We start from the raw sequence: 27,374 nt of genomic DNA on the forward strand, positions 1-27,374 counted from the left end.
TATTAAAAATAGTTACCATATTAAAAATGATGGAGAAACTGATTAGAACAAAAATAATAATTTATTGTTCATAACGTATTTTTCACAGCAAAAATAACTTCAACAGTCAGATAGCAGAGATAGCAGTCACGTCCTTGGTTTAATCCATTCTTATAAACAGAATTAATATCTGATGGACACACCCCCCCCCCATCATTTACCAAGTGAAATAAATGTTGAATCTTCAAAGATTTCCTAACTGGTCCAAACAATCGTTCATGTGTCTAGGTTGTTTGCCACCTAAAAGCGAATGATTGAAACACCAGTAGTTTTGATAGTGAAAGATCATCAAGTTTTGTCAGCAATGTAGGATGGTTACTGATGTATAATATTATTAAGTTAACATTTTTATATTGTCTTTGCGTTAAGTTGACACTTTGCATTTAGACATTTTATGAACTTTCATGTTATGTTTTAATATTCTGGTGTCGCATTATCATATTTTATGTGCAATCAAACACCGTAATCCAGACATCACGATACCCCGAACATTGGCCGCAAATTGATGCGTGGCTGTGCTTGTTTATATATCGTATGTAATATATAATACATATAATTGCCGTGCTTTGTTACTAAGTATACATTTTGTAATCAGCATCCTTGGTAAACAATCATACTTCGTATATTTCATAAATTCGGTTTTTCGGCATTCGTGTTACTAAATCAAAAGAGCAAGCATCCACTCATGTGTTATGTCACTCTTGCATCATTGCATGTTTTTGAACGATCTCTATGCTATAATGCAAAAAATTCCTATAATGTAGCCAGGCACAAACTAAAGTCCTCAATCGCTATAATGCAACAATGTTTCCTATTGCATTATAACTTCAGGCCCTATAATGCGCTATCATGCACCTTCCTTTAACATGGTTCTCTATGCAATAATGTTAAAATGCCTTTACTGCATTTTTCAGAATCTTACAAATGATGAAAAAATAACATACTTTCACAGCCAAACGATCCGTCGGCCGAATTCGTCGTTTTTGTGTGTTTTGCCACTTGGCCTCGATCGCCTTATATGACAACGTGCATAGGTTTTTTCAGGTCTGTATCGCCATAAAATCAAATGCTGTGCAAAACTTGCATTCCAATCAAAGTAATAATACTTGCTAGTGCTAGTTTTTCTACGTTTGAACGATTGCATCTGCGTTCCCAAAGCCGTGGCTGTATAGACACAGACATTCGTACTTCTGAAACTATACCGAATTTTCGACATCTGCAGAACGCCTAATATAGTTGTTGTCACATCCGAACATTGTGCCCAACTTGGGTACAGATTAATGGTATAATAATATTAATGTTCAGTGCATATATCGTATGCACCCGGATCTGAACAACTAGTTCTTCCTTGTGATGTTTAGTTATTAGTTCCAGCGACAAATGTTGACGACGTCTGAGGCGTCGATATACATTCTCTCAACACTGTTGATGCGTCACGCAAAGCCAGACAAGCTTCTGCAATAGCGCGATCTGACGACATTCTAATGAATCCGGACCCCATAAAACAATGAAAATTATTTCATCATGTATTACAGTAATTTTGATTTTGACTACGTCAACCCTGTATCATTCTCCTACATAGTAGATTATCTGATGGGCCTAACTGTGCATAATCTGCATTAACGTCAAAATACAGCCACCCATCAATTCGCTGCCAATGTTTTCGGGGTATCATAATAGCTGGGCTAGAGTGTTTTATAAGATATAATAATGAATTTAAAACAACCTCAAGACATAATAAAAAAAGTGCCAATCTAATGCTAAGACAATATAAAATCAGTTGCGGATCTAGGGGGGTATAACAAGATCCGTCACATCCATGAACACATTCAGTTGGGCGTTTTTAGCTGTTGTTTCACAGATCAACTTAGTAATGAGTTAGTAGTGATGTCTTTGTTTGGCCCACTTACTGTAATTATTGTGGTTGGTTTTTTTTGCTATCTTACATCTTTGATGTTTCAATGTGTCCGGAAAAAAATATTAATGTCACATTAATGAGGGGGTATCCTTTCTGACGTGTAGTATTACACAGTCCTTCTACACACACAATGAACATGTGACCTTGTGAAGACTTTGGCCCAACCCTGGAGATCGGGAGGGGATGACCTTGATCTTAACTTCAACATAGTCTTATATCAGCAAACTTAAACATTGAAATTATCCTTTTTTTAAAAACATTGTCCCTGGTAGTTCAGAACCCAATAATACACTTGCCTATCATAGTCCATGTATTACACCTAGCCCATATATACATACAAGAAGAGAAAAATAAAAAAAATCTAATCACAAAAAAATCATAACTTTCACAAAAATAGAAATATCATCAACAAATGAACAAATTTGAAAGAGAACCCAGTCATGTGTCTACATTATGAATTTCAAAGTAATCTGGCAGGCAGTTTAGGAGAAACTGTTACAGTTGTCCAATAGCAGCAAACATATATGCACATTGAAATGACCTTGACTTGAAATTTAACATTATTGAAAAACATTGGCCCAGGTAGTAACTAACAATACACTTATCTATTACAGTCCAGGTATTATACATAACCCATTTATAACGCATGGGGAAAAAACAAAAAACAAATATTCACCAAAAAAAACATCATTCACTAAAATAGATATATCTTCACCAAATAAAGGAATTTGAGTCCAAAAGCAATCTGGAGATTGGAGAAAAGGTCAAAAATATGCAAAAATGAGCTCACAAAAAAACACAAATATCTACTAAAAATAGACATTTGCATATGGTCTCATGAAGTTAGTAAATCATACTCTAGTTCATTTCAAGAACATTGAATTGTTAAAAAAATCATTTTTGACCAAAAATTACAAAATTATTCCCTAAACATATGATGTCATGAAAAAAAAATAGACAGAGGATCACACCAGGTAGCTGTGTTATAAATAACATGTTAGTCTAGCTTACGGTTTGGGAGAAGAAGTCGCCTAAATAAAAGTTGGCGGACGACGGACAGACGACGACAGGACCAGTCAACCCATGAGCTACGTTCTGTCACCTTCGATGACAGTGAAGTTAATAACTGAGAAAAAGTCCCTGTTCCGCACATTTTATACGCCGATTGTAGTCCCAAGCTTTTGATAACTAGAATAAACGAACAATCACAGATCTGGTAAAAATATATTATAAAAATTAGCAGTTATAAATTCAGTCGTAGTTTAGTATCCCTTGATAAACACGTGTAAATATTCACTGACATCTGTTATTTATTTAGGTCTGTATTCGGTGTGCCAAGATGGTTACATCTCAATGTAAATTACACATTCTCCTTGAATTTAGTCAGTGGACGTATTCCTATATTGTCTTCATCTTTCCTGAAATGAAAATATATCAAAAAATAATAATATACGTTAATTTTACATATTTGTTTGAGACATTTGATATTAAACGAATAATGTTAATATGCTGACAAACATACTCATAGTAATTAGAGAACTAACAAAGCATTCAATACTTTTGCAATATAGAACAAAACATTTTTAAAGTTGTTCTTTGACACTGTTTATTGACAGATACAATGACTGTGATTTACCATAAACTGAAAACTTGTAGCACACGCCAAGAATATTCGTTAAATTTAACAATGCAACTCTGTAATACGTATGTGCACCGGTTGTTTTGTTGCATACAATTTTGTCATCTAAAAATACTGTTGTATTAAAAATGTTCATCCATATAGCAACTTTAATTGGATATACACGGTGTGAACTCACCCATGTTTGTTGTCGTCACTTTGATGTCCTACTGAAACACAATTACAACAAATACAACTATCATTTTATGTTTTACGAGCCAGGACGGAAGGTTTCAAATGTAGTATAAATTGATATTATATTATGTGTTATATTATACTATGTTATACTGTGTATTATAATACGTGTTTGTGACGTCAAAGATTCGACGTCCGTCTGGTCACTGTAAGAGCACATTCAGTAGACGTTTTCTCAAGTTGTCTTTTTGGGAGACGTAGCGTAACGGGAAGTGCGTTTTGCCAATTTGGGAATTGGGATCTCGTGTCTCTTGTTTTTTTATCTACTAATCTTAAACTGATTAACGCCACAACCTGGTCGTTTCTCAATGTCCAAACTTAGTTGTATTATGAAACAAACCGGGCCAAATTATTGTTTACCATTGTTATTCTAATTTATGTAAGATTGTGTATTTATGCGAAATGAAGTGTTGAACTTGTCCTTGTGATATTATGTATAATAAAAGATGCAATATTATGGGCTACTGTGTACACACACTTTTTAGAATGTAAATAAATACGTACCTTGTTTTGATTTAGGAGGCCAACATTTTCCCTTGCAACATACGACTACACCTATACCTCCACCGATCAAAATCAAAATAAGTAGGATAATCACCAAGATGCACCACCACGAAGAGAAACAGACAAAGGAACCTTTCTCGTTGTCTGCAATGAATAATATTTCCGTATATTCAATGAAAACTTATCCCTAAGCACAATTTGGTTTATCACTGTTGTTTTCTGTCAAATCCAGCCGTGGACAGATGAAAATAACTCTTGCAATTTTCACAATTAGTTTACATATATATCAGATTGCTCAGATGGGGTTCTCATTCAAGATTGCGAGTTGAACTACATATCAGTTATTTAATATTGGGGTTTTAATTCTACGTTAAATTACATAAAATAAGAATTATTGCGATCAAAACGTAACATTTCATACTGTAAATTATTATGTGACTACTGCACAATGACTTCTGCCAAGACGACAAAAACATCAATGAAATTTTAATAGACAGCTGAACAGTTTAATATAGCTGTCCAGAAAAAGTTAATAAAGAATGTTCCTAAGAAGGACTCAAGTTATAAATGTCTATATATTATCAACATATTGCAAGATTCTACACTAGTAATGCTTCTTTTACATACAAAAAACTCGCGGGTCACTGTGACACTGAGCATTCATTTGTCGAGGTGAACCATGTCCAAAGAGGCATCACTGTTACTACAAGTGCTGCAGTTACTAGCTCTGGGGTCTATTGTGCTGTCCGAATGAGCTCAAGAGGACTATACTTGTAGCACACTAACTGGCAATAATTGCTAGCTATTCATTTCTTCCCAGGTGCATTATCTACACATTGTATTGTTTTCTAGGATCTGCGAAAATGTTGCGAGGTATTGGTGCAGGTTTGTGTAATTCGAAACCACTTCGAGTTTCATAGTATTTACACATACTACATAATTATAGACACAAATGTAGCATACTTCAATACTACTCACCAATTATTGTAACATCCAGCTCTAAGGTCAATGGTTTGTCGACACCCTCCTGGACAGCATTACAGTGAAATTGTTTTCCATCATCTTCTAATACTGCTGTGTATTCACTTGATATAATAGATGTGAACGTTCCATCTCCGTTATCAACGGAATCGGGTTCAACTTGTCTAACAACGTTATCTAATTTCAAAGTCAGGCTTGCAATTGGTCGTCCATCGAATACCTTGCAAGTAATATTATATTCATTACCTTTTTCAAAAACGTCTTCCTCGCCTTCTATGTACAATTCTATTCTATCAGCTGGTACTGTTAAAATAAATATTTATACATAAATATAAAATGTACATTGAATGCCATCAAAAAAATGTGTAGTCCTGAAAATCATGCAATATGAATCGCGAAATGCTTGCTAAATTAAATGAAAATATACTCACACAAATATTCATGTTATTTTACACACAGGTCTAAAATCATTTACCGATTTGACACGAGTTCCAAAAAGTTTATTTAAGTTTTACCAGATATCGATGTGAAGGTATGTAGCAAATTTATTGCTTTTTATTTTGTAACAAGGCATTGTCAATGACATAATGCCTGTAATGTCTGTACTATAAACGCAAGATATGTGACTTGATGTTTGATGTGTGATGTATGTTTTAACTAGAACGGTCTAAGCAATATGAATATCATCTTCACTAGCCAAGGACTATTTATTCGGCCGAAGACTCAACATTAACCCTTCGCACATTTCACTACGAGTTACTGTATGTCGCACGCCCTCAAATGTCTATAAAATTAACTTCGGCTTATTTGCATCATCCTATCAGAACTCACAACAGAAACAACGCATTACTTGGTAAATAAAATTGTGGAATATAGAAATGAGCGTGTTGCTAGCTTTTTCTCTGTGAACGATCTTACTGACCATCAAAAGAAAGCGCTTAGTACTGTATCTGAGAGAAATGATGTGTTTTTGCAACACAGTTCCTCTATAGACCGGTCTGGAAACGGAACGTATTTCTTTGAAACAGTGCGCGCCACGGGTTAATAAACGATTCACACCTGCGGATTAGCGTGTTTGTCATTAGCATTTTTTTTGACCCTCCAGCCTGAGATAGATTGCGGCCATGGAAATATGCCCAGAATGCAAAGCACCTGACTTTGAACGCAGGCATAGTACATAGACGTCGTTCGTGATCTCTTTAAAACCAACACATTGAAACCATGCCACGGAAAGTATACAGTGACTTTATAGATTTGACGACGACAACCTTGACTAGGATTTTGTTCTCGAAAATGGAAGAGGCAGATGTAGTGGAGGAAACTTATGTTACTACCGTAATCCTGATATAGAGTAACAGTTGATTAGTAGTCATGACATTGTGGATCGATCGGCGACGTCAAACCTTTCGAAATCAACAACACAAATGATCAAAATGTGAACAATACAAAACATCGTGAAAATCGTGACAAAACAGTCGCAAAAACAAAATATTAGAGAATCCGACCAACTCCTAAACAGTTGTGACATATAACAACAAATAACTGGGACACAGAGTGTAATTCTTTACAAAGGGATTATAATGAAATGTTCCGAACGCGTGTCTCGATGCATACTTAATTAAAATGGCGTCTTCAAACAACAGTCAATAGAGGGACTGTGGGCAAGCCGAAATGTTATCAGTTTGGATAATTTTGTCAGTTTACTAAACACGGTTTGTACAAATATTTAGACATTCCATCGTCTTCAGTCACTTGCCCACAAACAATTTTCAACGTTGGAATACTATATTTTGGAAACGTGTCAATTAATATAGACCTTCTGTTCTTGACTCCGGGTGAATCAGCATAAAGCCTACACGCCGCCATTGTTTTAAGCTGTGATGAGCTGATTGGTGGCGCACCCAATCAAATGAATCGATTTAATTGCAGTGAAATACAGCTTTTCCTAACCTGATCACGCACGGGTTCGTGGGCCGGTTATGAATGGTTGGCTTTAGCGAAACCATGCGATTAGAACAATGTTTGAATATATGGGATCCGGAAACTCATTCTTCAACAAGCAGCCTCTCGGCTGAGATAGCTCTGCTGTTAGCAATGCACATTTCAATTACAGAACAGAAGACATCATTAGAAAATGAACAATATGTATAGTATCAAAACAATCAGACTTGCGGTTTTCAACAAAGTCGACAGCGGAGCTAATAAAAAATGGCTACCAGTATACAATTTTGAACCCATATGGAAAAGTGAGATGAAGTGCATCGAGTTCGTAGAATGGTTGTCATTCGGCCATCTTAAATTGGTTGCCATTCGGCCATCTTAAATTGGATAATGAAAAAAATGCATGTACATTTGTCTATTATAATCGCCTGATGTATATGCGAAGTTTGGTTCATTCCACAATTCCACGTTTTCGGATTGTGCCAGAACCGGGACTAAAACGTACTGATTTACAAATATATATTGTTAAAAGCATTAAAAGCGTTAAAAGTATTTATATTTATTGTACCTAAAGTACGTTAAGAAGAGTTGTGTCTATTTTTGTGAGAAAATAATTGAGCGTCATTTATCAATTTTCGGATTACGCCAGAACCGAGACTAAAACGTACTGATATACAAATATATATTGCTAAAAGCATTAGTATTTTATTTATTATACCTAAAGTACGTTAATTCTTTAACTGCCGAATATAAAATAGCGACTGCTCTACTCGTACTATCCGTATATATATATTAATAGGCTCAACGCGCAATTGTCTATCGTTAGCTTTTCAAACTAGAAGCTTGGCAACTAATTCAAAATTTATAATACATACAGAGAATACATTTGATTTTTCATCGATGGTTTTTAGTCTAATTTATTCCAGAGCACTTCTGCAATGAATTCAATTTAAATCTGATTTGTTTAGATATCAGAAATGGGCTAATAATAGATAATCAATATGCATGTCTATCAACATTAAACTAATCATGTCTGTGGATTACCCCCAATGAACCAAATGAATTATACAAACTAAGCAATTATTATACATGGATTTAGGTCTGTATATTGCTTCAGGGTGCATATGTACAAAGTTTCATTATAATGTGACAATTAATGCTAACTAAATTAGTGGAAAGCTAAAAAGTAAATTATTATGCAAATAAGATAATTATTATAGATGTATATAAATCTGATCATCACATTGTGTTAGTGCACATATCTACCAAGATTCATTGAATTAAGATAAGTACTGTCACAAGTTTCATTGAAATGTGTAGAACCAAAAATTTGATTTATTATGCAAATTAGGTAATTAATATGATCTGAGTGGGTCTGTGCATTGTTCTGGAACATCATTGTACTATGTTTCATTGAAATGGAATAATTAATACATGAGATATCAGTGTAAAAGCTGAAAATTGGGGTAATTATGCAAATTAGGTAATTAATATGCACTGATTTTAATCCAAAACTAATCAGGTATGTGCATTGTTCTAGATTATCTATATACCAAGATTCATTGAAATGGGATAATTAGTACTTGCGATATCAGTGTAAAAGCCAAAAATTAACTAATTATGCAAATTAGTTGATTAATATGCACACATTTTTACTTAAAATTAATCAGGTCTTTGGATTGTTCTAGAGCGTCTATGTACCAAGTTTTATTGAAAAGTAATGAAGTAATAGTACTTGAAATATCAAAAGCTGAAAAATGATTAATTATGCAAATTTGGTAATTAATATTTCACATATCTGGCTGTTCATCGTCCTATGTATCTATGTAAGTTTCGTTGAAATGTGATGATTAGTATATGACATATCAGTTGAAAAGCCAAAAATTGACTAATCATTATGCAAATTAGGTTAATTATATGGATGAATTTTTATCCAAAACTAATCACATCTGTGTATTAGTCCAGAGCATCTATGTACTAATCTAAAATCTAATGAATGGCTCTTTGGATATCAGTGGAACAGTCAAAAAACAGCTAAAAAATAACTTATTATCATGCAAATCAGGTAATTAATATGCATTGATTTCAACCAAAACCTAATCAAATCTGCACATTAGCCCAGAGCATCTACACACCGAGTTCCATTAAAAACCAACATACGGTTCCTGAGATATCCGTGAAACGTACACACACACACACACCGGCCGATATTTATGGTGTGAATTGTTCTTTCCAGCAACCAACCGAATGATTATGTTTCACTGGGAAAAAAATTACCTACGTGACACTGAGGCTTCTTTCACTGTGAGTAAACATCTTACTATGAGTGACGCTTGAGTAATGTATTTTGTGACTCGTTGACTGAATACGGGCGAACTACCTTAACAATCTACGTGATAACGGACATTGGTATGATAATTATTGTGCATTGTGCATGACCGGAACCATCAGGTGTGACATTACTGTTACCACAAAGTTTCAGACGCATTCATTGGGCTTATTTTATTTGTCATAGCTTTTGAGGAATGTGATACGTTTAATTTATTTGTGTGAATGTAGTTTGGACAAAATTGACCCATCAATTCCTGAAACACCTGCCATCAAAATATTATTTCGCCTATTATTTTATTTTAGGTTGCGTGATCATGGGCCTTGAGTTATAGTTTCCATACTCTGCAGTGACATAAGGAAATGATAAATGATACATGGTCACCAAAACCGAATGATTTAGGAGTTTCAAACAGGTAAGTGTTTTTAGCTCTTTCAAATAGGTAAGTCTAGCTTTCTGTTGATCTAAAGATACAATTGCGATGTTGTGATTAGCATGAGAAGGAGCATGGCGTATTGATGTTAGTGAAATGCAACGGGCCGACCCAGAAATAAGCCAAGTAATAGAATATTTAACAAATGGGACCCTACCACCTGAACCGTTCAAAGCGCAAATGTTGGCATATACTAGGGACGAATATGTTATGGAGAATGGAAAATTATATCACCTCTGGTTCCCCAAGGGTAAATTTAGTAAAGAACAGGATTGTGTAAAACAGTTAGTCATTCCACATAAATTAAGAAATCGCGTTTTAGAACTATTTCACAATGAAGTGACAGCAGGTTATTTTGGGTTTGCAAAAACCTATGCTTCAATCAGACAACGTTATTATTGGCCAAAAATGGCTTCTGAAATCCACAGTTGGGTGTCTACTTGTGTAGAATGTGCCACTAGGAAATCTCCTAAACTACGCTCCAAGGCCCCCCTAATACAGTTAAAAATAGAGGCCCCCTGGCATAGGGTCAGAGTTGATTTTATTGGACCCATACATAAAACTCGGGCGGGAAATCGATATATCATCGTGTTTACCGATTACTTCACGAAATGGGCTGAGGCTTTTGCGACGGAAAACACGTCTGCGCGTACAACAGCTAGAATTCTATTTGATGAAATTATATGCAGGTACGGATCACCACGATGTCTCTTATCAGACAGGGATCAAAATTTCTTATCAGAAGTAATCAGGGCGACCTGTCAAATGTTTGGAATCAGAAAAGCCAACACGACATCATATAACCCACAATGCAACGCGAATACGGAACGTTTTAATCAAACATTAATTCAAATATTAAGTATGTTTTGCGACTCTAGACAGGAAGATTGGGATGTATTTATATCGGCCGCGTTATTTGCGTATAGAGTAACCAGACAGGAAACGATTCAGGAAATGCCGTTTTATTTGACGTATGGGAGACGGGCGACGCTACCCATAGATACAGTATTATTAGAACCGGAACAAGGGAATAAAATACCCCGAGATTATGCGGAATTACTGAAAGAGAAATTAAAAGTCGCCCATGAGACTGCTTTGAAATGCATTGAAGCTAATCAAGGAAGAATGAAATATTATTTTGACCGGCGGGCGAAAGAGAGTACTTTCCAAGTTGGGGACATTGTTTATTTGTATACACCTAAAACAACTTCGGGGTTGAGTAAAAAATTGGAACATCAGTGACACGGGCCATATCGCACGTTTGAAAATATATCTCCCGTGAATTTCCGATTGCAACGCGTATGTGATGGGAAAATATTCAAAAATATAGTGCATGTTAATAGATTAAAACACGGGGCCTTACGTGAAGAACAAAATGACGAGGATATAATTGGGGAAACCTCTGAATTTAAAATTGTGAATACTGATGTGAGGGATACAGGAATGCAAAGTGAACTCCCACCCACTCAAACGGGAATTCCTGAAGAAATTGTTCCTAATTTAGATGATATACCTGAAGGAGAAAATAATTCTGAAGGGCCCAGAGACACAGAGATGAACAGTAAGAATAGCGGGTATTTTGGTATCAAAGAAATTATTAGGGGGGACCAAGAAATGGTAGAAAAGAATATCTTATTAAATGGGTAGGTTATCCAGCGGATCAAAATTCTTGGGAGTGTTATAAAAATTTAAACGAACAGGCGAGATTATTTTTAGAAAACCATTCGATACCCCTTATGGGGTCAACTAAAGCAAATAAGAGAAAGCGAAGGAAATTGATTAATAGTTCAGAGGTATATTAAGAAGAGATTAGGTGTGACAAGGCGAACGTTATTTAGACTGTGGGACGCACATCATTCATGACTAACAATAACGCTTAAAAAGTTCATTCATGGGGTATCTTTTCTGGATATGCGTGGAGTGAATCTATGATAAAACCCATGATTAAGTTACAAGAAGAGTGGGCGGCGCTAAGTGATGGTGTTATTCCTGCATCTTAACTGCGTACGGGTTAGTGTTGGAGTCTCACATTCGCTTAGACGCCGGGCGATTACGGCGTGGACAATTTGGTGAGAACATTAGGTGGGTACTTAATTCTACCATTCGATCACGCAAATTGAGAAATGACCACGGATTTATCATTTTCATGTATCATGTCCCTTTCTTTTCATTTCATTACTAATTTTATAGTCCGTCTCCCGAGAAATTGATGTCAAGATGAGAATAGCGTTGATATTTATTAGTGTATTACTGGGCGTACGATGGAGATCATCTGTGCAGATGAGAGATTATGTTCTGCGCCCCAATTATTGAGTATTGTTTGAACGAGTAGCGAACATTGATAACAGTTTAACTTATTGGCACCATACGTTCGCAACAGTTCACCTCATTCCGAAGTTTTGTGAGGAATACGGGTAAATTTTGAAACTAATTGAGCAACAGAATAAGTTTTATATGTCTCACATTTCGAGAGACGAGAGGGCAATTTGTGTGTTATCCCAGAGATAGAGAGCCAAGATTTGGGCGATGAGCGACAGAAGAGGGGACTATTAGACTTTGTAGGGAAAGTGTTGAACGATGTAAATATTTTAAGACAACATGTAGCGGCACTGGAAAGTTCCACCGAAGTTATGACAAATCAAATTGTTGCATACAAAGATGATTTAAATTCATATGTTTTCACAACGAATAAGAGAATAGCAAATGCTTTGAATGGGATTAAGGAAAATCATGAGGCCATTTATTCGACCATATCTGGTTTATCGCAATGGAGAGAACGCTTGAACAACATGGAACTCAATCAAGAGGCATTAGAAAAAGAATTAAATTATGAACGGCGATCCACACATTTAATGTTTCGATATGCTGTCCAGCGGCTGCAAACGTTACAGGCTGGGTTCAATTGACGTGTTATTACAAGAAAGGTTGCCTTTGCAGTTGGTCGAACCAAAGGTGTTAGGGAATGCTTTAAGAGAGGTACGGAAGAAGGTACAAAGGAAATATTCTAATTTTGATATAGCATATACAAGTTTGAATTATTATTACCATAATGCGAGAGTGACATTTCGGCGTACAGACAAAAATGTGTACATAAAGGTTAGGATCCCCATAACAATAAAAAATGACATATTCAAGGTGTATAAGGTGATAGTCATGCCTATGCCCCTCCCTTATGATTTAGGTGATAAGCCTCAGCGTTTTGACAATAATACAGCAAAGAACAGGCGCACGAAGGTGACGTTAGTTTCAGAGAATTTTGGCATTAATGAAGATGAAACTTCTTATATTGAAATGAGTACAGACCAATTTTCGACCTGTAGTGGTCTGTCAGTAAAAGATTGTCCCTCTTTAATTACTATGATAAATATGCGTAAGTCGTCGTGTACGAAGGCCTTGTTCTATGATAATAAAAGGGAAATTCATAATACATGTAAAATAGATTTAATAATTAATCCTGTATACAACCCGAAGGTTCTTGAAATTGGACAGGGGAATATCTTAGTGAATGGCAATGATACAAAATGGTTGATAGAATGCGGGGATAGAAGCCAAGAGCCTATTGAAGGTTTACAATGTGTATAATTAAATTGCCATGTGGATGCGCTATACATTCAGATAATTTTTAATATACCACCGTTTTTGACTAGTTGCACAGAAGATGATGCCCCCGCGTTTCTGCATCCGGTAAATTCGCCATTCTTAATACCCTTTTATGACTCAGGAGACTTGATAGAAATTACAGGAGAATCAATGTACGAGAATGCGTGGCGAGTACAACTCCCTAACATAACCATTAACAGGGGGAATTTGGTTGGAATTGTACGTTCGAACGCACGTTTGGTAGTGGATTTAAACAGGACGGCGGATTTATTGAAGAAAAACAAACCAATTTATTATTCTATCGCGGTGAAACTCCTGTCTTGCCATTTTTGGAGGTCAAATCTATTACTATAATTGAAACCATTCTGGCTATTATATGTACAGGGTCGCTGATTTTGTTAGTATATACAATTTGTAAGGTGAGAACTTTGAGTATATTGATTGCAACCCTTCCCAGGGCCCGGGCTAAAACGTTATATTTGCCAGTATATGAGTTAATTACGGACCATCCCTTGCGAGATTTGAAGAGTTCCGTGATCCAACTTTGGAACAAAACCTTAATTCTTATTTTATTTTGTTTAGGATTCTTATTGACATTGGCGATTATTCGATTGTATAAATGTTATCGTAACTGCTCTATAATGTATCGTGTGCCTAAATTGCTCCGTACGAAATTGATTTTAGAGATATCAAATGGCAAGCTGTATGTCTTGATAAATGTCATGACCCTGTACGTGTCTCCGAGTCATTTGGCTTTGCAAAGCGACCCGTAATCGGAAATTTGACCATCGAGCGAGGCATATTCACGTCTGTGTTAAATATTGAATGGGGTGATTTGAAATACAAACTACATAATGAGGAACGTGTGATTCCTTTGCCCAAGGCCGTTAAGGTACCAAAATGGAAAGATAGTGTGTGCACAGCCGTAGAAGGTATAGGGAATCATTACAGATTGCTAGTGGGGTTGTCTGAAGTATATACCGAAATTCAAAGATATATTGCTGATATGCATTAGACAGAGAACCAAATGCTGAATATTTGGGTAACAAGTGAAGTGCTGGCACCTCTCCTTGGTAGAGTAGGACATTTGAAAATATAATCATTGTATTTAGAATTATAACCTTTGTGTTTAAATTTATAAACATTTTATTTGGAATTATAATCATTGTATTTAGACGTATAGTCATTGTATTTAATCTTTGTTTTTACTCATTTGAAACTATATATTTTGTTATATTAGTGTGTGTTTATTTGCATGACGAATGTTGATTTATTTGACGTGTGGAATATAAATGTGACGACATCTTTGACATGGGAACATTATGCCCGGAGTGCATAAGCAGAATTTGAAAAGGGGGTTGTATCATGATTTATATTTCAGCTTAATGGTGGTTGCCATGACATCTACTGATAAAGGTTAAATGATGAGTCCAGATGACAGGACTGGTTGAGATCAGTCGACACATTCTCATGAGCTTGCGATTTCAAGCTTATGCAGTACCTTGGTCATAGTCCAGAACTAATGATGTATATTGATGTCAACTGTGGAATGTTATTGCAAGACCATTAGCGCCCATAAATATAAACTGACATTGACGATATGATAGTGATTGTCCTAATATAGTGGCGATTAATCAATTGTATTATGATGTGTAAAACTTTCGTGTGATTGACTGTTTGTTTGGAGGCAACGCCTCAAAGTCTCTTATACTCTATTGTAATTGGCTAATGGTTGACAAGTTAATAAAGTGATTTGAAGTTGTCTCGGGAGGAGAGCACGAGTCAGTCGGAGAATCGAAGGTGACACGAATTGAGCTTCTGTGTGTTTTTTGTGAATCCAACGTGGAGAACAATCGAATCCCGGTTACCTGAGTGAAAGGTTTCGAAACACCAAAATACCTATCACAGTACCGCCGTTCCAGCGTTTTGTCAAAGTTGCGTAGTTACGATGTTATGAATAATAAAGACTGTTAATCTACATTTTATTATTCCGGTTAATGTTTGATAGTCTGCTGAAGTGTGTACGTAAAAAAAGTGAGCTTAATATGAACGAAATCTCAGTAAATATTGAAAATTATTGAACTTGATATCAGTGAAGCATTACTGATATCAATCGCTACATCGCATTCATTCTATATACATAAACTTATCTATGCAAACAGTTTCTAGTTGTCTGCAAATATATTTATCTGTTCTTTTTTATGTGTATGTGTAATAAACTTGTACATCCGGTAATATTTTGAAATCGACAAATGTGTATTATTACGTGAATTTAATAGAGAAATTCGCTGACACGTATTTTTTTTCTGACATCGATTTTGCATGGACGCATAGTTCCGTTTTGTCGGCGAAGCATGCGTTTTTATTTCAGTGCGAACATTATAATTCTTTTTAATTATTGGGAAATTATTGTTTACATTAAAAACGGTGCTCGCTATAACGCAAGTCGTTCAATGTTTACAGCGTTAAAGCAACGTGACACAGCAAATATTTACAGCAAGCAATTTTGTGAAATCGTCGCTTTGATAAATAAGCATACACGCTATTTACGCGACGCTAAGAAATAGGTCAGCAGAAACCTTTATACTACCATATCCTTAAACATAGTTGAACTCTGGTGACCTTGCCCTTTGTTATATAATATTATTCCCTTTATCATAGTTTGTTTTAATATGAATATGCATTGCCATAATTAATTTTGAATACAAACAAGTTTTGGGGTTGAACCAACAGTGGGGAATCAGACTACCGAATGTCCTTAATAGATGTAAATATCTTACATCTAATAATTTCCAGCTTTATTCAAAGTTATTCAGATATTTTAGTATAAAAACAAATGCCTCATCGCAGAAAAAAAAGTGCTGCAGTTAGACGTGAATATTTCCATAAAACATGCATGATTGGTCGTTGATAAAATGCTGAACAGGCCAGGCCTCCAACTGTGCCATGCGTTCGGGCAAACCGTTAATTATTCGTAAATGGAGTCAATTTGTGTAGTTTTCTTGATTTATTCTGCGGATATAGGTAAAATGTAGGTAAGGCTTTGGCGAAATTTGAAGGAGCAACTAATATTCTTCAACCTGGTATTTTGTATAGATTTGATTTTTCATTCTGTTTATCTGTTTTTTCCAGTTTAAAAAATATGAGCTGGCTGGAGCCTTTATCCCTTGTCTATTTCTTACACTAGATACCAGCCGATACCCCCCCCCCCCGCCCCGTCCATAGAGAGTGGTATTATATTTAAATTAGGTAGCTAAGGATGATGAAACACGCAACAGAAATTGGACACATGGACCGAAAGAATTAGGTCTAGAAGTGCTTAATTATAATTCGCCTGAGTAGAATTAAAAAAACATATTTCATTTATTTTAATTTTTTTTAATATGAATATGTATTGTCACAATTAATCTTGAATACAACAAAGTTTTAGGGTTGAAACAGCAATGCGAAAGCATTGTATTTAAATTTGCAAAAAGTTATTAATTATTTGTAATGTTATTAAAGAGATTGGATATTTTAATATACATAATAAAATAAGCACTTTTGAATGTTGTACTTACAAAAGGTGTGCCTATGTTCATATGTAAATTAGTAGATCATCACGATTACATTGATATAAATAATGTTCTATATATAAAGATTTACTCATTTTAATATATCAATGCAACTCTGAAGGTTTCTAATTTGCATTCAAACAAAAAATGTAATCAATGAACGCTTAGAACAGTGGTTCTTACAAGCTTGACTGGTAAAAAGTCCTCATTTCCTTACCTATCACTTTCAAATCTGCACAATCAGATATATCACTCTGTAAATTTGGTCCACAAAAATAACATCCTTCATCAGCTATGTCAACATTGGGTATTTTCAGATCATAGTTTGAACCATCTATATATACATTCCAGTCTGAGTGAAGTGAACTATCATATGCCGTTCCTGTAGATGCAGGTCCGCCGTCAGGTATAACAAATACTGAATCATATTTATCTTTTACAGACCACTTTGCAAGAGATCCACCGAAATCTGTCAATTTACAAGTCATAGTAACATTAACACCTCTGAATACGTCCTGCGATAGTGGTGGAACAGCATTTTGACCTGAAATCATCAAAAAAAGATCATAGGGCAATGTAATATGAAAATAAATTTTAGCTAAAATAATAATATTGTAGTGTTACTAAGTTGTTACTAAGATTGACTTCCTGTTTCCATATATGTTACGGTCAATGGAGATTATGGCTTAAGAGTTATTTTTAAATAAAACAGCTTTTTTCATGAGTACATGTTCAATATTTGCAATATTTTGACCTTTTACCCAGGTTATTTAATATAATTAAACACATATTTAACGAACATACATATTGTATGATAATGCGATGCTTGCAACATTGAAAATTGAACTAATTGAAAACTATTACATTATACATATTTACCTGTTTTACCTGTTATGTATATAAATTTGGTTGATAATATCAATAAAATTGAAGCTTTTCTATTTAAATTTCCAATGGAGTAACATCATTATTACTTTGCAAATACGTCTTTCACTACTTCATCTGGATTCTCTCCAATATTTTTGTCAACCATCTATACCATGATGAAAATTGCGTTGTAAAAGAAAATCTTCTGACTCAATAACAAAGTATCCCAAGTCATTGACAGTTACATCGAGAGTACTACTTATTTTTGCTCCGTCATTTGTTCAACACCTGTTTGTTTCGACCTTTCATTTATATTATTTTATGATTTAAAAATCAACAGTAGATATTGCCCCAAGTATTATCAGTATTTGTGTATTACACTGTGGTGTATTGCATAACAACGTGCTCATATGTATCAAATATGTTGCTGCACGTACAATTATTGCTACACAATGATTATTGTAGTTTGTCCAAAAAATCATAAATAATTTCAAATTAAATAATTAATTAAATTAATTAATTAATCACACACTCACAACGCTCCAATTATGTTGAATTACGTAATTTTTATTATGGGGAACTACCCAGTTCTAGTAGATACGAAAATTGATCTGATTTTGAATACACATGAGTGATCCAGAAAATAAATAACCGTGACATAAACCCTGGCAAAATCAACATATAACAAAACAGAAATGCGAATTCCGTATGCTCGAGGGTGCATATATACATAAACTGAAGTAACTGTATAGTATAGTACAGGCCGATCGGCTAGAAACGTCGGTTAGTGATTTGGAAGGTGTCGGGCGAGCGGGTTTGAATAAATTTAATGATATTTATATCTGATTGTTTATCTAAAACGACTAGCTGAAATAACAGACGGACAGGTGGCTATTAGATTAAGAGATAATTGTTATGTTGCTACAGTTGTAAGAAATATATACGTATACTGTGTTTTAAAATATGACACATTTTTGTGCCCACTTTAAAATCACTTGATTTATAATTAAATACATTAAGTGTTTAGTGTATATTATGAAAACACTTGTATTGGAACATTTTAGAGATGTTTTTGCTCATAACACACATTATTTAATGTGTGTAATTAGAAACACGTTTTGAAAATTGTTTTCACCAGAAACATGTATAAAAAGTGCTAATTATCACAGCCCCTTTAGAAGTATTTTTACTAGTCGCACATTTTGCATCCTGTTTCCACCAGAAATATGTATTGAAAAAGTGTTTTATCATTTAAAATGTATTTACATTGATAGCATGGTAAAAAAACAAAATATATCAAATGATGTGTTTCATGATGAAGCACTTTGCACTATTGCACAGTAATCATAACATACAATAAACAAATCACATAATCAAGTAAGTATTTATTCCTAAATATAAACATTGATAAGGTAAGTTCGAGTGTAACATTTAAAAAACAGACATATATAGTTGATGTAAAAGATATTATCAATCGCATGAAGAAGTGTCCTTATGACTTGTGTGCAGCTGAATAAGTGTGTTTACTGAAATTCAAACCTTTTGTAGATACAATACTCAATATTTTGAACATTGACACTTCAAAAAAAGATAAGTAATTTACTGAAACGAACAATAACATCGTTGAACCCTTTCCTCATGGACATAACTAAAAAGACCCAATCTATTGCTATGTGGTATTGTTGTCTCGAATGCAGTCCCTCAAACTCCCAGGAAAATATACTGCGACATAATAAAAAAATCATCAAGATACCATAATGTTTACTCACGAGTCCCCATACTTTTCACTCAATTTTGTTAATACTGTTTGCATAAAGTTGGATACATCAGTTCATAAATGTCATATCAATAAACACATTAATTGCACATTTATATCCCCGTGTTTTATTTTTAAAAAGTGTATTTTTGTGTGTTTACAGTGTGCTTAATTTTCATATATAATATATAATACACATGTTTTTAATTACAACGGTGTGTTTTAATGAAAACATGAACGTGCTTCCAAGATTTACTGTATAGTGAAAGGCTCGTGAAAATTGTAATTTGTCAATCAGACATTTCATCATGCAAGTGATAAATTTAAAATGGATAGTAATGTCACTTCATGCAATATAGAGAATTATATTATACCAGTATATTGATGGTGTTAATCCATTGATTTGATTGGTCCAAACACAAAATTTGCATATGCAATCCATGGTATATTGGCTGATAATGCACGGCTAAACCAAGTGGCCCTGGAACATGAATTGACTACAGGTTTAATACGGAAATACATAAAACCGGTATTATTTGATTTTTAGGGAAATATAGTGGTTGAATTTTAGAAGAATATTGAAAAAAATACTGAATTAAAAACATCTGAAAAGTTATATAACTATAATATTGCTTTTTGTTAATGGTGGGATCCAAGTTGTGAGCGTCGGTCGTTGGGTGATTGTCGTTCGCCACACAAACCTAAACCACCGTCCCTTAACACCGTGAGGTGCCTACACGAACGCCAGAACGCTATGTTCCCAGGGTTGTTACTTTGGGATGGATTGCGAACTTCCAACAAAGAAAACATGATCTTTAAGTACAAGATATAATTGAGGGATTTAATGACATAAAAATGCAAAAAAACTATGAGTCACAGGCAAAAATGTATGCCACCAATAACAACCGGTGTCTGGTAGCGGCAGCTGACAAAATTGCAGTGCACCCGGGTAATTGCCATCTGTTTCAAAAAACACGGGACAACGCAGAATTCGACGACGATATATGGTATTGTAATTCTTCACTATGGGTAAATAAATTACAGGAGATAATGAAAGTAATTTCGAAAGCTACAGATTTGTGCCGAGTGTACACCAACCACTGTATTAGAGCGACGGCGTGCAAAGTCTTTCGGCCGGAGTTGAGACAAGACATATCATGTACGTGTCACAAAAACGATGCGAAAATCCGATCTTACACCATCAAACTTACCCCAGAACAACGACAAAACTTGTCAGTCATACTGTCACAAAACTTTGGTTATACCAAAGGTATCCAGGTCAGATGTTGGAACTGAGGTCGCTGTGCCGGTCGCCGTACATGATACACCGCGTCCCGCCGCGTACCGCTGAACGTCAAATATTCACAGTTACAAGTAGTATGATGAGTCACAAAACCGGTTTATTTCACAACTGTACTTTCAATGGGCAAATTACAGTCCAAATTGTACAAAAACCGGAATGAAAACGTGGAAAATCCGTTGTTTAAATGACCCAAACTGTACACGACCCTGTATTTCAAATCGCGTTGTGCGTCAGTAAAAGGTCAGAAAGGTCATCCTTTGTTATGCTAATTTGTGTATTTACGCTGCTCTATTCAACGTGGATATGTTTTTTTTCATGTGGAATAAAAATTAGTTTGTATTAAATTTGAACTGTGTTGCGCATGTAATTTTTGTGTGCATTCAGCGTACAACTACATACTATTCTTATAAATATTCATGTTCAAGGGCCATAATCATGATCTTTTAGTAGATGAAAGTAAACTCTTTTTTTACAAGTTTTATCGAATTGTCAATATAATAGTATAATATAATAGCAATAACCCCCACCGAAGTTGGGTATACCACTTGATATTGCACAATTCACTCCATATATGCACTCGCCTGCGGCTCGTGCATATATGTCGTGAATTGTGCAATATCTCGTGGTATACCCGCCTTTGGCGGGGGTTATTGCTTAAATACATGACCGTTATGTTTGTTAGACATTTAGTATCTCCTTGGGTTCGTTTTCAATTTATGAGTTCAAGTTTAGAAACATTAGTTGATAATCTATCTGATAATATATTTTATTATTTTTGTGAAAGGTTACATAAAACCATCAAAGATACTGTGGAAGATTTCGTGTCAAATTCAAATATTACTGTCTTTATTGTTACAGTTTTTCACCCTCTTTTCCCAGACGTTTTGTATCCGTTTATGTGAGCTAAGCAGGTATGATAGGATGCTACAAGTGCCAACTGCGATACGTACATGTGATATGAACATGAGATCGATTTTTCAGTACAAGGGAAGTCAGCCTACCTACTACGCTGTCGATACCCATGTCAAATATACTGTTGTGCACTGAATTACTATTTCTGCCAAATGTGTATGCAAATATTTCAACAAGAACAAGACTGGTGCAAAACTTAGCTAAAGTGCAGGTGACATTATCAGTATGCTAGAATTTATGATTGACAACCTATTGTCCAGTTTGGAGGAAATATTATTGATAAAACCTACTTTCGACTAAAAGTATCAGTCATTTGTGCACCGTAATGATGGAAAGCATATCGAACTCTTATTGAAACATGGGGCGAAATCAGCTTAGCGATGGGGGATAAAACATGGAAAAACATTGAAAAAAATCAAGTTTGTCATGATCAAGCTCAATGCAACTAACCCGTATATCGAAAAGTCTAGCTACGCTTCTGTTGCTCATCATTGCGATAGACTGATTTATTTTTATTATTTCCTTTTACTTATCTTGACCATTAGAAAGTATGTGGACGATGGCCGAATTTGGAAACAATAAATTGCACAGAAAAAAAATCCTCCAGCGATCAATAACAGAAACAAATGTACGCCTAAATCTTAGAGCAAAAAAGGATTCCACATAGTGTATAAATAAATTACTGGTAGACTCATCATGGGAAAAATATCAAAAAACTAAGTGCAGGAAAGAATAATTTGCACAGTTTTTTCTGACATTTCTTCTCTTAGAGTTTCTAATGATCCACCTCTTATTAAATGAATATAACGACCATGGCTATAATGGTTAAATGTTGCCCAATTATTTCTAAGTACTCAAATGTTCGCACAAGAAAGTGACCACAGTTATGGGTGAAATAATATATTCTCTGTAATCATCAATATCAATCATGAAACTGGTATCAAATTTTAGCCCTGAGCCGTGTGGGAAGTTGTATATTTATAACCTTCCCAGCAGCCAGGCACGACACACGTACTTCAAGTATATGCAGTGGTTTATTTGAACCATATGAACATAACATAGAAGAGCCCCAATTCAAGTATATCAAATGTTTATATAACCTTGTAGTGATTCTGAACTCAAAAACTTTGATACAAATATATCAATGTGATTGGCCAACAACAAATATGTGGTGTTGCCTCTCACGTTCGCACATAGTACGTCGTTCAAGGACTTATCTCGTTTTGCTACATTCAAGCTTTGAAGGTTTCGATAATTTCAAGACCCTTTGATCGACATTTTTATCCAGATCTGAGAAGTGAGTGAGAATCTGAAACATCAGCAATTCTTACTGCAGCTCTAATACACAGTTCCGTTGATTAAAGCGTACCATATTACCAGACCGAATGGAAAATTACCCGTCTCGGGTATGCAAGGATACGGGGCAGTAATTTCAGTCACAGGTATTTACTGTAAAGAAAGTTGGCGCGTTGTCATATAAAATGGTCAAGACCGCCGAGTATTTCGATGTGGGGAATTATAAACTGTGGGGCGAATGTGAATGTGGGCCAAATTGACTGTTCATTCATTGGCACATTGAGCATCGTACTATCAGCAAACACAGTGACCCAGAAGACCTGAGCGCTATGTTCAAAGTCACTATGTTCAAATCTACTAATTTCAATTTGTGGTTTTGAAATAAGAATAAACTAAATGGTGATAAATATTCAACGCTCATTTATCATATTTTAGATTTATCTGCTCATATTTTAAATGCTCATATAAACACTCTTATTGTGTAAATTTAAATGTTCATATTGCAATGGGTTAAAAGTTTAATTATGACCCTATTGACACGCCATGCGAGAGGTTGGTGAAAATATCCTATTAAAGTTGTCGGCTCTAGCTAGAGTTATAAATGACATACATCCGGTGTGCCTGAAGTTATAATTTAAACAGACAATCACAATAAATGTGATAACCACTGAAGATATATACTTGTCATATCATGTATTTTTAACTAAATGTTGCTGTGACACAAGGTAGTATTCGTTATTATTTGTGGTAAGCTCTTTTATATGAAGTGAAGTCACTCCATACTGTCATCTCGTTTCATGCAGTAGACCAATCAAACATTAAAAATATACTTCAGACGACATTTTTTAAAAGCCCGAAAATGAGCAAACATTCCCCTGAATCAGTTAAACACTCGCCAAATTTGTTATTTTAAGACACAGTGGTAAAATGTGTTTTTGTCACCCATCAAATGTGTCTTTGAAATACTTTAATCAAATCTGAATTATATATATATATGGAGTCGTATCACAGACTATTACTTCTTACAATAAAGGTGGATGTTCTCGATGAACTTTCCTTTTTAAACTCACAGTTTAGGTGTCAAAATCGAAATATTGTGACTTTATAGAGGAGATCTACAAAAATGATTTACCAAATTTGGTATGTTAAGGAAAAAGGTGGGAGGCGTGTCTGATACACCCATCAAATATGTCTTGAAATAAATGGCATTGGTACTTACCATCACCTTAGATAATGTTATCCCAGGACGTAGCCGTAAAGTTGTCACCTAACAACCAACTGGAGTCAACATATAGTATTATGTTATAGCGCCTCAGTTAGTCAATACAAATACAATGAAATCTGCATTGTTGTTTGAATGAGAGCAAATTAAACACATGATTTTACTCAGAATATTTAGGTGGAAAGAGGCTACTTCATTTTATGCAGGAATAATTGGGAGTAGAATATGTGAGGGATTGTATCAACAGAGATGTGTATAGTGAAAAGTAATATCTATTCTTCTTTTGCATCGCTGAACATTTCTTTTTAGTATACTGGTTTGAAAATGTTGAATTTGCATGCTTTACGATTTTTTTACCGAAACGCCCCTAATGGTTGAATCCTGGGTTTGACTCAAGGAAGTGTTCTGTAGACCTACTTTCCATATTTCATTTTCCGTGGTTGTTGAAGGAGAATGTAACAACGCACGATGTGATTCGTTTGAATACAATGGTGAAGGATTGGCACGAAAGGGCGTCGTCCGATCGCGGCGTTGTCTGGTTCCCGCCTCAGGTGTCACGGTGTACCAAGCCACAAAAGGGCAAGTACCTTGTAACGAATTCTGATCGCTTCCTTGTTGCTTGTTCTATTTCCCTTGGTTACCTGACGTCAGCGCTTACGCTCGTGGCCGTTGAGGGGTTTCCTTTTACTTTCGAAAGCTGGGCGAATAAAAAACTGTTTTTTTTTTTTATTTATATATTTTGCTTTATTGTAGTATTACAGACACGTTTACGCAGAACGGAACTTGGAATAATTTCAAATTACGTCACTGAGTCACGTGCCTTTGGGCCGGAATCCCGAGGCCCGGCCCAGTGGAACAGTATGGCGATTACTAGTTACTGTAGTTACCTGTCGAACTCGGCACAGTTCGATGCGCGTTACTTGTCATCACTGCACTAAGCAGTTTTGCATAGATACTATTCGGTAATCCGTAGTCCTAAATAACTATTAAAAATAGCTAGACGTTTCGAGCAATGGCTCTTTATCGATAGCATAGAAGCAAGGACTTCTTCTTGCTTCGATAGCATAGGACTTGCTTCTATGCTATCGATAAAGAGCCATTGCTCGAAACGTCTAGCTATTTTTAATAGTTATTTAGGACTACGATTACCAAATATTATCTTCAATATATCATACTTATCAGTCCGAGCAGCGTTTATTTATTTAGCTCTGCATAGAACTCATTTGCATATTCGAATGTGTTCGAACTACAAGACCCCGTCGGTTAACACAGTTACTCTTAAGCCACCGTGTTACTTCAATCACTTTAATAAAACGTTTTACGTTCTAAATCTGAAAGAACTGTTTGGTAAATTAAATTAAAACATACATGTTTTACGCTTGGAAAGTGCAGTCCTTTCAAAGTTATCAATACATTAGATTATACAATAAATTACTAACTTTATAAACTCATTAGAACCTGTGTGTTCTATAACTGTTAGACGCGGAGAACCGAATCCGTTCAAGCTAGAAATAGTATTGAAATATTCACCAGAAAACAAGACGAACGGGGTTGTTAGGAAATCCTTTCGAGTAAAATTTGTGTTCAATGTTTCTTTCCCCATCTTATGTACATAAACAGAACGCTGTTTTCCCTAGTTTTAGTTAATCACGTGCGCCATTTCACTACAATAACATTACCTTGCAAAACATAGTCCGTGATAAAATGGTTCGTATGTACGTTTTTACTGAAGTCTGACATTAATAAATAGTTCGGATGTCACATACGTTTTTTTCCACTTTTTGTAGTTCGGTTTCAAATTAAACAACCGCGGGGAAAATGACCGTGCGTAGTGAGGTGATTGACCACAAAATTGAAGGCTGCCTGTGGCAGAGGCACTATTGCGTAAGCGCAAAGGCCTCTGGGAAGGAGATTGAGTTCAACCATGGCTCAACAAATCGTTTGTTAATTCCATGGAGTTCCTTTGTTCCTCCTATATATACATAGTATCCTCGGGGGCGGAGCTACGTCACGGACGTTCTACGTTGCTAAAACGCTCACCACTGTACCACGTATTTCTACAGGCTTTGTGCGCGCTGTTGTGGAACGCCGGTGGAGCCGGTGAAAACTCGAGAAAACAACACAAACTCAACTTTGAAATAATCCTGAACAAACAAATTTATAAATGTTACACACGTAGGGCTAATCTTGTTACACTGTTCAGGGGAGTCTCAACAAACATCCCAAAATACCGTTTTCTGCGTGTTTTTGGTCTTTGTTTTCACCGCGAGGGTTGCCAGGCGGTAGAAATTGCCCGGATGTCCGCCCCCGAGGATAGAATATAGTTTCCTCCTCGACACGCCTGAGCTGATTATCGTTGCCATTGACAACACATACACCAGAAATTGACATATCTGTAATGTTATGTTCACTGGAATTAAAATGAAGTGAAACCGGATAAAAACGATTTTTCTGTCTTGTCTGTCGTAGATACTCGGCAAACCTCAGACGCATGCACACACAGTGGTTTCTCGAAATGCATACTAATTAGGTAACTTCCCTTGTCACTGATTAAAGTTACTGAAAACATTTTGAGCAATAGTACTAGAGTGAAATATATACGTTCCTCTGCGTTGTCTATGAATTTCGTAACTTGCTATGATCACAGTAAAGAAAAAAACTGTGGTTACTTTCAACAGTTTGGATCAAAACCGTGTCCCAAAAAACACTTTTACATCAGTTTTTCGTTTATTTTTTCAGCTCGTAGCGATAGAATCAGTCAAACTGTCTGTGTTAATCATTACTATAAAAGATTTTTATTTTCCCACTAGCAAATAAAATATTACATTTAAAACTTAGTTTCTTCA

General features: G+C 35.4%; 1 protein-coding gene across 2 annotated transcripts in view; it reads right to left on the reverse strand.

The window, feature by feature from the left end:
• Positions 1-42: 42 nt before the first annotated feature.
• LOC146746059 (CD276 antigen homolog) overlaps positions 43-27,374 on the reverse strand; it is a 28,265-nt gene continuing 933 nt past the window's right edge. Inside the window, exons 2-6 of one of the 2 annotated variants that reach the window (XM_085499319.1) lie at positions 17,390-17,716; positions 5,313-5,618; positions 4,335-4,478; positions 3,775-3,802; positions 43-3,375 (exon numbers count right to left, since the gene is read on the reverse strand). In XM_085499319.1, coding sequence (XP_085355445.1) covers positions 3,318-3,375; positions 3,775-3,802; positions 4,335-4,478; positions 5,313-5,618; positions 17,390-17,716 — 863 coding nt within the window. In that variant the 3' untranslated portion in view covers positions 43-3,317. Of the gene's footprint in view, positions 3,376-3,774; positions 3,806-4,334; positions 4,479-5,312; positions 5,619-17,389; positions 17,717-27,374 lie in introns of both variants that reach the window. The other variant, XM_085499318.1, reaches the window with a different exon arrangement.

The sequence above is a fragment of the Saccoglossus kowalevskii genome, chromosome 5 (genome assembly GCF_978046115.1).
Source record: "Saccoglossus kowalevskii chromosome 5, keSacKowa6.1, whole genome shotgun sequence".
NCBI classification, from domain to species: domain Eukaryota; kingdom Metazoa; phylum Hemichordata; class Enteropneusta; family Harrimaniidae; genus Saccoglossus; species Saccoglossus kowalevskii.